Below are 16,100 nucleotides of genomic sequence, written 5' to 3'. Positions count from 1 at the left end.
GACATGTCATCTAGCACCCACCACCAATCCTGGTTGGAGAAGATCTTTTCCTTCAACTCATTTTGTTTACTCTTTGTCCACAGTGAGTCAAGCTGCCTTCCTTGTACCACCTTGGCTTATCCAAACCCTATTCTGTCCTCCAGAAGCATTCCCAGAGTTCTCTCCACCTGCTTCCAGCCCTCTAAAGGACGACTTCCTTTCCTGTACGGATATTCGCACCTTTTTCAAGATGGCCGCGCCCACTGTAGTGCTGGGCTGCTGCGCACGTACCAGCGGCAAAGAGGGGAGGCGGACATTGTTGGGCTTGGTGAGCCTTGCTGAAGGGGATGGACCCCTGGTCCCCCATAGACAGGCTAGAGCATGCACATCGCCCTTGGCGATGCTGGTGATTGACGTAACGTGGACAAGTAACGTTTTCGTGGGCAGGAAAGTGGTTGTACGGACGGTCTTCCAAGATGGCGGGCCCCATGTAAATCCGCTAACAGGGCGCCGCCATACTCTCTCATAATGTCCTTGTCTGAAAGACCTGAAAGCTGAACCGAATGTTTGTCCGTGGAAGGACGTCCCGGGGTGGTGGTTGGCAGCCTGCAGACTCGGGTGCCACAGAGGTTAAACTTGACCAGTGAGGTGGAACAGCAGGGTTTCTTGAGTCTGAAGCCGAATTGGTGGACCGTGGCTTTTTCTACCCACCCAGCTGGTGCGCAAAGACTCTCTTGAGGGGTCTCATTTTCTTGTTTTGGGAGCGGAGTCAGGTTGAGCTGGGTTTGTGGAGATTTGTGGTTTGTGATGGGGAGAGCTGTGGGGAGTCCTTGAGAGGAGCCAGCCGCTGTGGGGCGGGGGATGCATTCCGTGATTGAGGGAACGGGATGGTCGGGGATTCGAGTGGCCTGGAGGAAGATTGGAGAGGCTCGGGGTTAGCCTCTGTGGAGGGGGTGAGTGTCTGGGGCAGTCTTGGAGGCAAAGCAGTGATTGGCGTGACGTAGGGGGTGGTTCTGTGATTGGGATGCACTTGGGGGATAGGTCGGTGATTGGGGTGTCTTTCAAGAATGTCAGGAATTGGGGTGTCCTTGAGGATGTGTCAGTGCCTGAAAAGTTTTCTGGGGGAAGATCAGTTGTTAAGACGGCCTTGGAGGGGGATGTCAGCGACTGGAGCATCCCTGGAAGAAGATCAGTTGACCGGGTCAGTGATTGGGACGTCCTTGGGAGTGCTTACTAATGGGAGTGTCCGTGAAGGGACGTCAGTGGATGAGATATCCTTGGTAGGTAGTTCAGTGTTTTTGATGTTTTTGGCTTAGGTCCATGTTTGGGACAGACTTAGGGGAGGAGGTCAGTGACTGGGTCATCATTGGGGGTGGTCAGTAAATGGAGTGGCCTTGTGCATGTTGACAGCTGCTTGGGGCAACTTTGTTTCTTGTGTTTGAGGGTCTCCAATGGTCATTGAGAGTCATGGGGGTCTGAGTGTTTGGGTCTGGGTCTGGACAGACCAGTGACAATCTGACAGAACTCATCAACTATGAACTGAAGTAGCTGTGTGGTCCATATTTTGGGTATGATGCCGTTAGGCATTGACACGCAAGAGATTTATGGGAGTTGGAGCTTGAGAGGTCTCTGCGTTTTGGAGGGTTTTAAAGCTCATTGACTTCTCATGGGTTGTATTAGTGCCTTCTTCAACACTTGCTTTCTAACTTAACCCAAACCCACCTCTCACTGTCTCCACAACAATGAACAATGCTTTGAAATGATCAAGGTCTAAACAAATCTAAAGTAAAATGCTTATTATGAAAAGATGTGGTGTCTGGCCCTCTGGCCTCCAAATTTGCTGCATATTTCTCTGGGATCTTCCCTTCTTGGTCCTCCACATACGTGAGAGGACATTCCTACATCCAAAATCCTGATAGCCAGAGATACACAGTGTTAAAATTTTGGTATATTTCCTTTTCCATACTTTTCTATGACTCATTTTATTACAAGGCTGTGATAACACTGCATATGTAGTTTGTAATTTGCTTCTTAAAAGAAACATAGCCTTGTGTGATAAAATTGTTCCAGTATTACTGACTTTTGGTACAAAGTCTTGTTGATAGCTGCATGGTATCCTATGTTGTGGATCTTCTTGCAATGTTGACTGAAGTTACTTCAAATCTTTGCAATAATTTGCATAGACTTGACGTATTGAACTATTCATATGGATCTGGACATTACTTGTTAAGTTTATTCCTTAGACTATATCTATGTTTGCTGCAAATAGCTTCTCTTTCCCTTGTACTTTTATTATTTTTTATTTTCTGGTAGATATAAAAGCAGCTAATTTAAAAAAATATTTTCTCTTTCTTTTCCTCACTGAACTCTTATTTTACTAATGTGTTTCAATTCATTCTTGTAGGTTTTTCAGATAAGCGGTCAGAACACCTGCAGGTAAGTTTAGCTCAGAGAAAAGAATATAGAATTTGGATTTGGGCTGACATAGGTTTTTATCTATATTCTGCCACTTACTGTGTGAACTTGGGCAAGTTTTTCAACCTCTCTGAGATTTTTTTCCCATTCATTTAAAAAAAAATCACTACCAACTACTCAGACAATTAAAGTACCTAGCACATAATAGGTACCCAAGACAGGTTAGCAAGCGTTATTCTGGTGTTTGTACCTGTTTCTCTGGATTTTTTAGGCTTTTAAAATTTTCTCATTTGACTTTGTTTTCACCCTATGTCTTTATAACAGTCTTTCTCTAAATGTCGGTTTAGTTTTGAGTACAGTTTTGGTAAAATTACATAATTTAATGAAGATAGCTTTGTTTGTGTTTCTTTATTATAAAATAATTATGTGTTTGTTGTAAAATAAACCATTGGGTAATGTGTATTACTTTTTTTTCTTTAGACTACCCTATTAACCTACCAGCTGAAGAAAATACAGTTAAATTTTAGATATTCATAAATGTGTGTGTATCTAAAATACGTACATACCTACAAATAAGGACTCACACAACTCTGAAAAACCTTTTTTACTCATAGTTGCAGTTTATTATAGCAGTGAATTTCTGTAATCGCCAGGTCCTGGCTTCCCGGGATTATGTAGTTCCTATGAGGGAAAGAAGTGAAGGTACCAAGATCAACACTACATGCTTGACCAGAGACCAGTTAGAGCTTCAGAGAAGAGCCCAGAATCAACAACAGAGCAGATATTAGAGTTGCTGGCTGTGTCAAAGGGCTCCAGAAAATGTTCAAGTCCCAAGTGAGTTGTTTCTTTATATATTTATTTTCCATTTGTCTTTCCAGTGGATTTGAGGAAGTTTAATAATACAACATATTGAAAGAATATATTTATCTAATATTTATGAAGACTACTCTATACTAGATACAGCATGAAAGGATAGATGTCACAATTCAGGAAAAATACTGAGGCAAAAGATCAACTTCACAGCCACGTTGCAATGAGACTATGAAAATCTTATGTTTATATAATTGTTTAAAGTTAGAACATAGATTATAGCCCATGAGGTTCTAAATAGTTAATAAAATTGACCTGCAAACTTGTCTCTAGTATTCCTTGTTCCAATTAGCTATTGCTGCATAACAAGCCACCCCAAAACCTAGTGGTGTACATTTATTTTCGTCATCCTCATGGATTCAGTGGGTCAGGAAGTGATTCAGGGCCCCACGGTGATGGCTTGAATGTTCTTGGGTTCCCAAGATCAACGATTTGCTAGAAAGAACTCACAGTACGCAGCAACACTGTTATACTCTTGATTATAGTTTATTACAGCAAAATAATTCAGATTAAAATCAGCAGCAGAGAAAGGTGCATAAGGCCAGGTCTAGGAAATACCAGGCGAAAGCTTCCATTGTTCTCTCTCAGTAGAGTCATGTGGACAGTGTTTAATTTTCCAAGCAATGAGGTGTAACAACACACATTGAGTATTGCCAGTCAGGGAAGCTCACTCAAGCCTTAGTGTCCAGGGTTTTTATTTATGGTCAGTCACACAGGCATAGCTGACTACATGAATGGCTGGTCTTAGTCTCCAGCCCTGTCAGAAGCCAAGCTGCTACAGTGTGGCCCAAGGCCCCCACCATAAATCACACTGATAGCGTAGACTATCTGGTGTGGCCCAAGGCTCCCAGTAAACAGATATTTCAAGGGCTTAGAGGTTGCTTCCCACAGACAGAGCCCAACCTTTATTTGTCACGTGCGAGATGTGGACAACCCAGACTCGCTGTGTTAATCCTTTACTGCTGGCTTGCCTCCACACCATGATGTCTGGAATGTCAGCTGGGAAGACACAAAAGGTTGGGGACTGGAATCTTCTGGAGGCTTCCTCATTCCCGTGTCTGCTATTCAGGATGACATGACTCAAAATCTAGGCTAAACTGAGGCTGTTGACCGGAGTACTTAGGCATGGCCTTCTGTGTAGCATGGGCTTCTCACAGCACGAGGCTGGATTCTGAGAGAACCACACTGAAGGTGCACGGCCTCTTCTGCCTTAGCCTCAGAAGTTGTGCACTGCCACTTTTACAGCATTTTGTTGCTTATGAGCAAGTCACTAAGACCAGCTAGATTCACAGGGAGGGGAATAGGCTGCACCTCTTCATGGGGGAGTGGCAGAAGGTTTTCAGGTGTTTTGGAATGTGAGATGCTATTGTTGCTGTCTTTGGGAAATATAATCTACCACATGGCCATAATAAAAAATCAGTGATTTGCCTTTCCTTAAGGAGAAAGCTCCTCTAGAAAAGTAAATTGTTCATGTCACTTAAGTAGGAAGAAATTTCTGTGATGTGTCATTATTATTTAGATTATGTAGTGCTCAGTGCCCTCAATAGCAAACCACTGATAAAGTGGTAAGTTTCCTTTGGTTATTTCTCAGCAGTTCTCAGATAAACCAGTGGTGTCATACCAAAGCCACACTCAGTGCTTCAGGGTTTCAAAACAGTACAGCCCAAATCACAGCTTCCTGGTGGTCTGACTTTATCCAGGGATAAAACCTAGATTATCAAGAAGAATGGATGGATTCCGTGGTGACGTCTTCAAACAGCCCATCAAAGGGTCTTCCAGAAACAGCACTCAAAATTCATTTTTTTATTTAAATCAGTGGTTTTCAATTGGGGATGATTTTGTCCCCCAGGGGATATTTGACAATTTCTGGAGACATTTTTGATTGTCACAACTGGGGAGGGATGCTAATGGGATCTATTGAACAAAGGCCAGGAATGCTGCTAAACATCCTACAGTGTATGTCACAGGCCTCCACCACAAAGAATTATCCAGCCCAAAATGTCTGTCGTGCTGAGGTTGAGAAATTCCACTTTATATTGACTAGCAAACATTTCCAAGTTACATTTACTAGTGAAGTCTTAGAATATTCCCTTCATAGTCTCTTCACATCCCAAAATGCAGCATCAACTCTCAGTTCACAGTCAATACTTACTATTTCTTCTATTTAAAAAATTTCCGATTGCATTAGCGAAGCTTAAAATATTCTCAATGTCACAATTTCAAATAGTACAAAAGATTATAAAGCAAAACCTGAAAGTCCCCCATCATCCTTTTTCACCACCCTCAAGGTAAATAACCTAAAACCTTTTATGTGTTATCTTCTGACTTCCCTTGTCAGCATTTACATATGTGAATTTGTATGAATTTGAGTTGGGGGTCCCGGGCCCATTGTGAGTTTCAATCAGTCTATAAGACTCAACTCACAGGCCTCAAAAAAGCTGTTATGCTCACAGTTATGGATTATTACAGTGAAAAGATACAGATTAAAATCAACGAAGGCAAGGATACATAGAGTCCAGGAGACACCAGGCATCAGCTTCCAGTTGTCCTTGCCCAGTGGAGTAGCATGAACAGCACTTCCTTCTCCCAGCAATGATGTGTGACAACAGGTGCAAAATGTTGCCAACCAGAGAAGCTCTCCTGAGCCTTAGTGTCCAGGAGTTTTATTGGGAGTCTGTCAACATAGGCATTCAGCATACAGGACTGACCTTAGCCACTCAGTCTCCAGCCCCCCAGAAGTCGAACTGATACAGCATAGCCCAGGGCCTCCGGAATATGAAAACACATTTATCAGGCTGGATATTCCAGGGGTTCAGAGGTTCTCTCCCAGCAGCAAGTCAAGGGCTAGTCCTCTTGGCAACAGGTCTTTCTTTGGAATGTACAGGGCATGGGCAACCCACGGCTTCTGGATTAACCCTTTATTGCACGGAACCTAAATACCCACATTGTCATAATTGAGGTTGCAGTTTATGTACTTTTCTGTAATTTATTATGTGCTCTTAATCCCATACCTTGGAATTCTCTCCATATCAGCATATAAATAACAAATAGGAGTAAGTGAAAATTTTTTGGAGTTCCTACAGTGTGCTCTGTTTGCTCCACATTCAGTCATTTAATCTCACAACAACTTAGGAAGAAATGTATTTGCAGTGTTCTGAAGGCTCCTGGTTTCACTGTGCTGTCGTTTGGGTTACTTCTTTCTGGAGTGCCATGCCACTTCTCCTCTCTGCAGCTCATTGTAAAGCATACAGTTGATTTCGTGAGAATTGGTTCCAGATTCACCTTTGTGAAGTTTAACCCTCGTGATTTTTCTCCTCCCCGTTGGTGCCTGCATGGTTCATATATCTTTCTTTTTCTTTTTCTTTTTTTTGGAGGAAGATTAACCTTGAGCTAACGTCCACCACCAATCCTCCTCTTTTTGCTGAGGAAGATTGGCCCTGAGCTAACATCTATGCCAACCGCCCTCTATTTTATATGTGGGATGCCTGTCAGAGCATGGCTTGAAAAGCAGTGCATAGGTCCGCGCCTGGGATCCGAACTGGTGAACCCTGAGCTGCCGAAGTGGAGCATGCGAACTTAACCATGGCCCGTGGTTTATATTTCTTACTTGCACCATATAAACGTATTGTACTCTCATACACTTACATTTCTCTCTTGGCAAGCTAGTATGCTCCTTCAAGGTAGGAGTGAGTCTTAGTTATAAAGGAGTGCCTAATACAGTGCCTGACATATAGTTGCATACACATGGGTTGTAAATAGTTTCTAGATTAAAGGATTTAAGCACGCTCTATTCTATTTCTCTTTTGTGAATGAATGAACATGTGAGTCAGTGAACGATTGGAAGAACAGAGAGAGGATATTTTAAATAAAAAATTGGTTTTTCCTACAAAGTATAATGCAAAACTAGTTATATGGAAAGCAGTCACATACTTACCATGTGAAAAATTATCATAAGAAATTCTTATCTATCTTCATAATATTAACCAGTGATAATCCCTTTAGAATGAATAGGAATGTTCTATTACAGGGCTCACTGTCGTTCAAGGATGTGGCTGTGGTTTTCACCTGGGAGGAGTGGCAGCTCCTGGACCCCATTCAGAAGAACTTGTATCAAGATGTGATGTTGGAAACTTATAGTAACCTAGTATCAGTGGGTAAGCAGAGCTTTTCCTGGATAACATAGGCAGTCGATTGCCTTTCCTTTCTCGGTGATGAAAGAGTGGAACCTTACAAGAGCCATACTTTTTAGACTTGTGTTCCATACATCATAGATTTTAGTGTGTCTCTGGCCTCTGACAGAGTGTTTTTCTCCAACTTCCAAAGTAAAAGCCCTTTACTTGGCCAAGATGCAGTGTTCAGCCCCTTAAGTGTAATCTTCCCCATTTCTCAGAGGCCTTGTAGCCCAAGTTTTTGGGTCTATGGGTCCTCTATAATTTTCCTTGGGTAGGGTATCAAGTTACCAAAGCAGATGCAGTCTACCAGCTGGAGCAAGGAACACCATGGAGAATAGAGGAAGAAATCCAGAGTCAGACTCATCCAGGTGAGTGAAAGACCAGCCCTGTGGGATAAATGGAGGGAAAATCTCAGTCGATCAGAAATAGGGAGGCACCTCTGAAAGGTCGTTTGGAGTAATCTTCTTGAAGTTTTTAAGCTCTGAATGTGACTCAGAACAGCTTACGTGAGCTCCCACATCCATTAATACTGATTCCACTTTTTGATCTCTCTATTTCTTAGTGCTCTTTTGCTTGCTTTTTGAAAGAATACATTTCCTTCTTTTATGTATTCTGGTCAAATCCCTCCCTAGTTCTTGGAACTTGCTCTTTTAGTTAATCTTTCTCCCTGCATCCTCAGTTTACCTGTCTTCTTCTTTCCATCTCCCTGGACCATGGTTATAGCTCTCTTTGCTTATATACTCAGGCATTCATAAATTCTCTCTTCTCCTCATTTTGTATGTCTCCCATACTTCTCGTAGCCCATTTTTTTTTTCCTTCTTCTACTTACAAATGTCTCAGACTTTCGTTGTATACCCACAGTCTTATTTCCTCTTCTCTCCTTGGCCTTTGCTATGAGATTCTACTCCTTCTGTTACGTGGTCATTTTGGATTCATTGGTCTCCTTTCTAGACAACACCTGGAAAGCTGATAATCAGACAGACTGGCACCAAAAAAGCCAAGGCAACCTTGAAACTCTGGAGAGTCACCACAAAAATAATGCATTTGGAAAAACATCTTCTCCAAGCTTAAACCTAGATGTGCCTTTAGCACAAAGATCTCCTACCTTTGACATACTTGGGAAACATTTGAAACTTAATCTAGAGTACATTATTCAGAATAAAAGCTATGAAAGAAATGATGTTGAATTTAATGGATGTGACAATTTATGTCTTTATACTAAGCATGAGAAAGTTTATACCAGAGAAAAATACAGTGAATATAATGAATGTGTAAAGGCTTTCCACCGTAAGTCACAGCTTGTTAAACATTGGAAAACTCAGACAGGAGAGAAACACTATAACTGCAGTTTCTGCAGGAAAGCCTTTTCCCAGAAGTCGGACCACATTCAGCATCAGAGAACACACACAGGAGAGAAGCCCTGCGGTTGCAGTAGATGTCAGAAAGCCTTTAGCCGGAAGTCCCATCTAATTTTACACCAGAGAACCCATACAGGAGAGAAACCTTATGTATGTAATAAATGTGGGAAAGCCTTTACTGATAAGTCATGCCTTAATAAGCATCAGAGGACTCACACAGGAGAGAAATGGTTTGCATGTCACGTATGTCAGAAAGGCTTCAGCGATAAGTCACAACTCACTTTACATCAAAGAACTCATATGGGAGAGAAACCCTACAGATGTGGCGAATGTCAGAAAAGCTTCAGCAACAAGTCACAGCTCATTATTCATCAGAGATCTCACACAGGAGAGAAACCCTATGGTTGCGATGAATGTGGGAAAACCTTCCCCCTTAAGTTTAGCCTCATTTTACACCAAAAAACTCATACAGGAGAAAAACCCTATGGATGCAATGAATGTGGGAAAGCCTTTATCCAGAGATCTGAACTCATCAGACATCAGAGAACTCACACAGGAGAGAAACCTTATAATTGCAGTGAATGTGGGAAAGGCTTTAGTGTAAAGTCACTCCTCAATACTCACTGGAGAACTCATACAGGAGAGAAACCCTATGCATGTGGTGAATGTGGAAAAATGTTCTCCATCAAGTTTAGTCTCATCCTACACCAAAGAACACATACAGGTGAGAAACCCTATGAATGCAGTCAGTGTCAGAAAGCTTTCACCCAAAAGTCACACCTCACTATTCATCAGAGGTCTCACACCGGAGAGAAACCTTATGAATGCAGTGAATGCCACAAAGCCTTCAGCCGGAAGTCATATCTCCTTATTCATCAGAGAATTCACTCGGGAGAGAAACCTTATGAATGCCTCGAATGTGGGAAAACTTTCTCTCACAAGTTTAGCCTCATTATTCATCAGAGAATCCATACAGGAGAGAAACCCTATGGATGCAGTGAATGTGGGAAAACTTTTCCTATCAAATTTAGCCTCATTTTACATCAGAAAACACACACAGGAGAGAAACCCCATGAATGCAGCGAATGTCAGAAATCTTTTGCCCAGAAGTCACATCTTATTATACATCAAAGAACTCACACAGGTGAGAAACCTTATGGATGCGGTCAGTGTTGGAAAACTTTCTCCCACAAATTCAGCCTCATTTTACATCAGAAAACTCATAGAGGAGAGAAATCATGAATGGAGGAAATATTCAAAAGTTGTTATTGAGAGTAAATAGCTCATTACACCAGAGTTTACATAGGAGCGAAACCTTGAGAATGCAGCAGATGTGGACACACTTTCTTTTCAAACTCACAGCTCATTACTTGTTAGAGAATGGTACTGGCTAGAATGCCAGGCAGGAGGAAGTACCATTCCCAATAAGTATCAATCAAATGTAGCCCAGAGGAAATAAATAGGAAGGAACATCTCTGTATGTAGTGATTGTGGGGATGTTGTTGGCATGATATTCAGCTACATCAGTATCAGAGAATTGCCACTGAGGAAATAATTCCGTGCTTTAAAGAACTGGGGAATCATGCTTTCATGGGCATCATTTTATGAGGGAAATCATTTTCTGCAATTGTGACATAATAAGCATTATAGAAAGTATTAAATATGTAAATAAATACGCTTGTCAGAAAACAGAAAAAATTATATCAGAACGATGTGAAGAGATGTGTTTTGTACCTATTTTTATTATAAAGATTGTTCATATTTGGGAATTGCATGTGTTAATATAACAATTGTGACTCCCTGGTCCATGTGCTTAAATGTCCATAAACCTTTTCCTTAGAATATCTGCATTGAGTGTTTCTGTCATTACAATGCTACGTAAGTTGTAGTTGAACTACGTGATTCATTATTTTAGTAGGAAATCTTAATAAAATACAGAATAGCATCCCCACCACCACCGTTACTCCACTATTTGCTGGTATTAGTAAATGGCCCTGGAAGATTTTGAGCCTTCCTTTTTTTCATCGATTCTAAGAGGAAATTTTCCCCGCATATTAACAATGCTGTTAAAATGCCGCATAAAATTGAGGGCCTGATGTATTTACATGGAGAACGTGGTACCTAAAATAGTGGTGCATCGTACAACCAAAGGTACCTTAGATTGGATGAAATACAGTAGAAGTCATCATCTTTATACAGAATTTTGTTTCTTCTAAACCAGCCAGATATTTAGGGTTTGAAGATGGTAACTCTTCACGGGTATTATACCCCTTTGACTTCTAAACAGTTTGATAGTCCCTGATATCAGAAGATGGAAATTCAATATTAGCTTTAGCCCTGGTATTGCTTGATTGGGCAATGTGGCTTGTTCCTATGGTCAAATAAAATAGGCTTCTGTTTCTCTCATACTGCACAAGATGTGCTTCCCTTTGAAAGAGCTTATGCCAAACTTTAGAGATATTTTTATTAATCCCTTTCTACCGTGTAGCTGGAAAGTCTCATAAATTCTTTTCTTAAGTGAGGATTAAGCCCTAAGATACAATGAGCTTGATTTCAGTTTTACAAAACTGTATTTCCTTTTTGAGCACAACGCTTTACATTAAGATGGGGGAACTGCAACTACAGCAGTCACCAGTTTAAGGTGGTTGACTGGACTCCCAAGACTCAGCAAGTTACACTTACATAGACTCTAAGAAAGTCAAAAGCTACAATATAGCATGAGAGGCAAAAAACAAGAAAATAAAACACAGGTAAACATCAAAATGTTCTGCAACACGCAGGCAGAGTCCAGGGACCTTCTTCAGTCACATAGAACACTATTCATCTCCAAATCACAAGCCACCAAAATATATATGAAGTTCTCAGTTTCAGGGGGAACCGAGGCACAAGTTTGCTGAGAGGTCTTTTATACTCGCTGGTTACATAGCCAAAACTAGCCTTTGTAAAAACATGTGAGTCATCCGTCTCCGTATTTTCAATAAGCAATGTAGACATGCTGCTGTATGCATCTTAGGCAATACAAAATAGCATGAAGGGAAAAAAAACATAAATAAGAAGGGCTAACATTAATCCCAGGGGCACTGACAGACTTTCTATTCCAAACCCAGGAACTGACAGTCTTGCTCATGGGGAAGATTTGAGAATCTTCAGAATGTGACGGGTGATAATGAAATCTCAAGTACAATGTGACATATTGGTTAGCAAAACAAATACTACTGTCCTACTGTGTGCATTTCCAAAGGATTTGTTCAGGAGTGACTGAGAGCTCTCCATTGTCTTGAGTGTGAAGCCCAGAAAGTTGACTAGGGCACTGTTCTGTTGAAGACGAAGATTCTTGCCTGTAAGCAGCAAAATCATTTTAGTGAATCGGGAGTCTTCGCACACCTTGTCCCTCACCAGCTCCCACCCCAACCACTTTCCAACAAGAAAGTCACTGTACCTATGGTGAGATAAGCACTTCCCTGCTTCTTGACATGTTCAAAATACTGAAGTGGGTCTCAGTAGGAAGAACGTTTCCTCTGGAAAGGTGGTAAATACCTGACTCATCTTTTCTCATTCTTGCTCATTCTCTCAGTCTCTGACACTCACCGTTAAACCTTGTTTTCAAGGAAGTAACTGCTATAGGATAACAACCAAGAGTTAGTAAAGCCTACTTTCTCCAGGTTGCATTTTAATTCTAAACCTAATCTTGATCCTGTGCAGTTGGGAATTAAATAAACTCCCTCTTGCTTGGCAAACTGATTGGCATTCTGTCATTTATAACTGAATCCTGTTTCACTGTGATGTGAGACTGGTAGCTAATGATCGTATTGCTGACCCCATCAGTTCTCTCCTTACAGCCTGTCTGGGGTGCAAGGAAAATATAACAGTGAGAAAGACTATTTTGAGTTACAGAATCTTAATCTTTTTTTCAGCTTGTGCTGGTTATCAGCAGAGTGGGAGCTGGTGGGAAAACATCTCAAGGCCATGTCAAAAAGAATAAATCTTTAAACGTTTCTCATCATTTCTTCTCATTACATGGTACAGGCCCCTCCAAGTTTACCTCCCCATCCTATCATAACAGGCAACAACCCTGAAAGTGGCAGTGGGTTTTCAGGAGAACTGGCATCTTGAAGATGTATCTGCAGAGGATTTATCTGGTGGTGGTCTCCTTGTGGCCCTTTATTATCATCGAGTGGATTCAGGTGCTTTTGGCATTTTGCCTTCAAGACTTGTCCTACACTCAGCATCAGATTACATAAACCCAAAGATTAGTGGTTTATCTCAAAATCCCTCAATTGCAAAAATAATCTTGATGAATGGAAGGCATGATATTGATGCTAGGTGGTGGGGACACAGGAATTAAGAATTCCATTTTTTATATGACTCGAGTTTTTATAATGAAAAATAAAAACAAGGAACCCACAGTCCTCTAGAGAGCTGTAAAAACACTGGTAGAAGACAGAAGGCAAAGGTACACATTTGACTTTGCTGAGTAACCCTTCATCCCTTGAGCCAGATATCCAGGTTGGCTCACCAGTGTGAGGCTACCCCAACATATGTGGGTTCAGAAGATGTTACAAAATATTGTGTTAAAATCAGTGACTTGTCCTTTAATCCAGCAATTTAACCGTGATGTCCCTGGTTTTGTCAGTAACTACAGATGTGTTTCCAACACCTGCCAGACCCTCTGATTTAAATACTAATAAACATTCTATAACCTGCAGCCATACGCACAATTGTATCTCATTCCTGCTGCCATTTCCACTTCCACACTTGGAATAGTTCAGTCTTTGTAAAGTGCTGTGATAGTCATTAGGGCTGTTCATAAATATTCCAGATCTTTCTCCTTCTGGGTACTTGGAAGGATTGTATTTCTCTATCCATTTGAAGTTACATCTCACCATATGATTTGCTTTGGTCAATGAAATGAGAGGGAAAGAGATTGTGACTTCTAAATAGAAGCCATAGAAGCCAGAGCGTAGTCTTCTATGTTCTGATTCCGTCTCTCCTAGTAACCAGTAATATTACAGGTAGAGATTACTCCTTCCACCTGGGTCCTGAGTGATGGCAAGGATGATGCAGAGCAGAACTCCCAGACATGCAACATGAGTGATAAGTAAATCTTTGTTGTTTTAAGCCAGAGATATTTTGGTGTTGGTTTTATTATAACATAACCTAATGTAACAGGTGCATCTCAGTCTGGAAATGCTGCTCATAAATTGATCTGCAACTCTCTATGGGCTTTAACACAAAGGTCTAACCTCCTTAGTATGGTATGCAAGAACTTTGCATTAATTATCTATTGCCGTGTAACCAAAAAACATCTCAACAGGGTTTTTTGTAATCCTGGCTAGGCCAGTCCTAAAATTCTCATAAGAGACAGATAGTCAAGAACATCTCAAGCAATTTTAACAGAGAAATACAATAGAGATTTTGCTCTACTTGATAATAAACAAGATTTACTATAAATCTATAGTAATTAATATATTGTGGTATTAGGTACATGGATAGATACATATTCCAAATTGTAAAAGAGAACTCAGAAGCTGATCTACACATATGGAAATCAGATATCTAACTGAGATGACATTACAAGTCAGTGAAAAAAGGGTTATTATATGGAGTTAGCCAAATTTGAGGTTAAGGGCACAGTCCTCAATTCAGGCACCAGCTGCAAGTTCAGGGGTTACCACGGCCACCCTCACTTCTGACCAACTGGCTACAAATTTAGGAGTTCCCATGTCCACTGTCAGGTCTGATAGACCTCTTCCTCAGGTGAGAAAAACTCACAGAACTCGCTGGAAGTCCTAGTCATATAATTACAGTTTTATTATAGCATAAGGATACAAATTAGAATGAACCAAAAGAAGAGACACATAGAAAACTCTGGGAAGGTTCTGTACCTGAATCTTCTGTCATCCTCAGGGATGCATGACCCTCCCAGCATTGAGGTATGACAATACTCAAAAGAGTATTGCCAACCAGGGAATTTCACCTGAGCGTCTTATACTGAGTTTTTATTTGTTTTTTATTACATACACATGATTGATTTGGGGTTGAACTCAATCTCCAGCCTCCTCCACTCCCTGGAGGTTAGACTGATATGTGTATGGATATCATATGCAACCTTCTAATCACATGGTTGGTCTTTCTGGCTGGCCAGCTCCTATCCTGAGTCATCTTCTTAGCAGAAACTATCTTTCAGTTTGAGGGCCGTTCCATGAATAACAAAGACACACTTATTACTCATAAAATTCTAAGGGTTTAGAGGTTACCTTTTTCTTAGGAACCAAGGCTAGCCAAACTCTTCAGTGGAGTTATTTTTAAAAGGGTCCAAGATAATTAGTTATCCTATGGAAAAAGTAAATAAAATTAGGTGTCTACCTGACACCCTACACAAATCAGCACTCTCTGTATTAGATTAAAAATCAGCACTTATTTGCAGAGCCAGATAGTAAGTATTTTAGGCTTTGCAGGCCACATATGATCTCTATTTATTTAACCTTTTAAAAATTTAAAAGCCAATCTTAAGGGCAAAGCCAAACAGGCTGTGGGCTGCATTTCACCCATGGGGTGCAGTTGCTGACCCCTGGGACCCTAAATATGAAGAGGAAAACTCTAAAAGTTTTAGAAGAAAATACAAGAGAATGTCTTTATGATCTTAATGTGGGGAAGGATTTCTTTAAAGAGATTTACAAAGCACAGACTATAACCGTGTCAACTGAAATAAAGAGTCCAGGTAAATATTAGTGAAGGAGTTTATTCAATAATCAAAGTGAGGAATTTTAGTCCCAGGAAACAGTTCAACAGAGTACTCTGATGGAACTGCTCTGAGGTCTACAGATCGAAGCACAGTTTATATACCCTTTTTTCTTAGCAGTGTACATGCAGAAAGGCTTATTGCTTATGCATCTAAGAATCATATACATCAAAAGGGATAGGGTATATCTGGTTTTTCTTTAGATTACACATTAAAGATAACATGAACAAGAATTTCTTGGTTATACATCAAACAAGTTCAGGGATGCTAATGTTATCTATGTGTGGAGGGAGGCAAGGACCAGGGTCATTAATTATTCCCTCAATCTCTAAGAAATGCAGCTGCAGATGTAGGAGGGAGGCACCCTTTATCTTTTCCTGTTGTTGATTTCTCCAGCTGGTGTCTTCAGTCATGAGGTGTGGGGTTGCAAAGTCATTTTGACACAGGCTGAAGATTGCCTGCACGGCTGCTTCACAGCACAGCCTGGATTTTTATTATATTACCTTAAAGCTGATGCAGTTCGCTTGCTAGATTTACCTGTTAGACCAGGGAGAGGGGTCCCAA

The 16,100-nt window shown here is 40.9% G+C and overlaps 1 protein-coding gene across 3 annotated transcripts; it reads left to right on the top strand.

Annotated features, from left to right (window-relative positions):
• Nucleotides 1-204: 204 nt before the first annotated feature.
• On the top strand, nucleotides 205-10,636 carry LOC106825286 (zinc finger protein 84-like). Of its 3 annotated transcripts, none has more exons than XM_070499478.1 (6): nucleotides 205-307; nucleotides 2,384-2,415; nucleotides 3,048-3,228; nucleotides 7,292-7,418; nucleotides 7,712-7,804; nucleotides 8,388-10,636. In XM_070499478.1, exons 3-6 carry the CDS (start codon nucleotides 3,214-3,216, stop codon nucleotides 10,034-10,036), a joined length of 1,884 nt encoding a protein of 627 aa, XP_070355579.1. In that variant the 5' UTR covers nucleotides 205-307; nucleotides 2,384-2,415; nucleotides 3,048-3,213; the 3' UTR covers nucleotides 10,037-10,636. The 3 variants fall into 3 exon arrangements, with proteins under 3 accessions (XP_070355579.1, XP_070355580.1, XP_014687465.3); XM_070499479.1 differs by lacking the exon at nucleotides 205-307 and adding an exon at nucleotides 433-697 and having other exon boundaries at nucleotides 2,393-2,415; XM_014831979.3 differs by lacking the exon at nucleotides 205-307 and adding an exon at nucleotides 495-697.
• The last annotated feature ends 5,464 nt before the right edge of the window (nucleotides 10,637-16,100 follow it).

This window comes from Equus asinus, chromosome 26 (assembly GCF_041296235.1).
Source record: "Equus asinus isolate D_3611 breed Donkey chromosome 26, EquAss-T2T_v2, whole genome shotgun sequence".
In the NCBI taxonomy this organism is placed as follows: Eukaryota; Metazoa; Chordata; class Mammalia; order Perissodactyla; family Equidae; genus Equus; species Equus asinus.
The sequence above is the reverse complement of the archived record's forward strand: the minus strand, read 5'-3'. Positions and strand labels throughout refer to the sequence as shown.

Excerpts from the sequence above, each read along its gene's own strand:
- LOC106825286 (XM_070499478.1), top strand. Across the intron at positions 7,419-7,711 it reads TAGTAACCTAGTATCAGTGG|GGTATCAAGTTACCAAAGCA; the intron begins GTAAGCAGAGCT and ends TTCCTTGGGTAG. Across the intron at positions 7,805-8,387 it reads CCAGAGTCAGACTCATCCAG|ACAACACCTGGAAAGCTGAT; the intron begins GTGAGTGAAAGA and ends TCTCCTTTCTAG.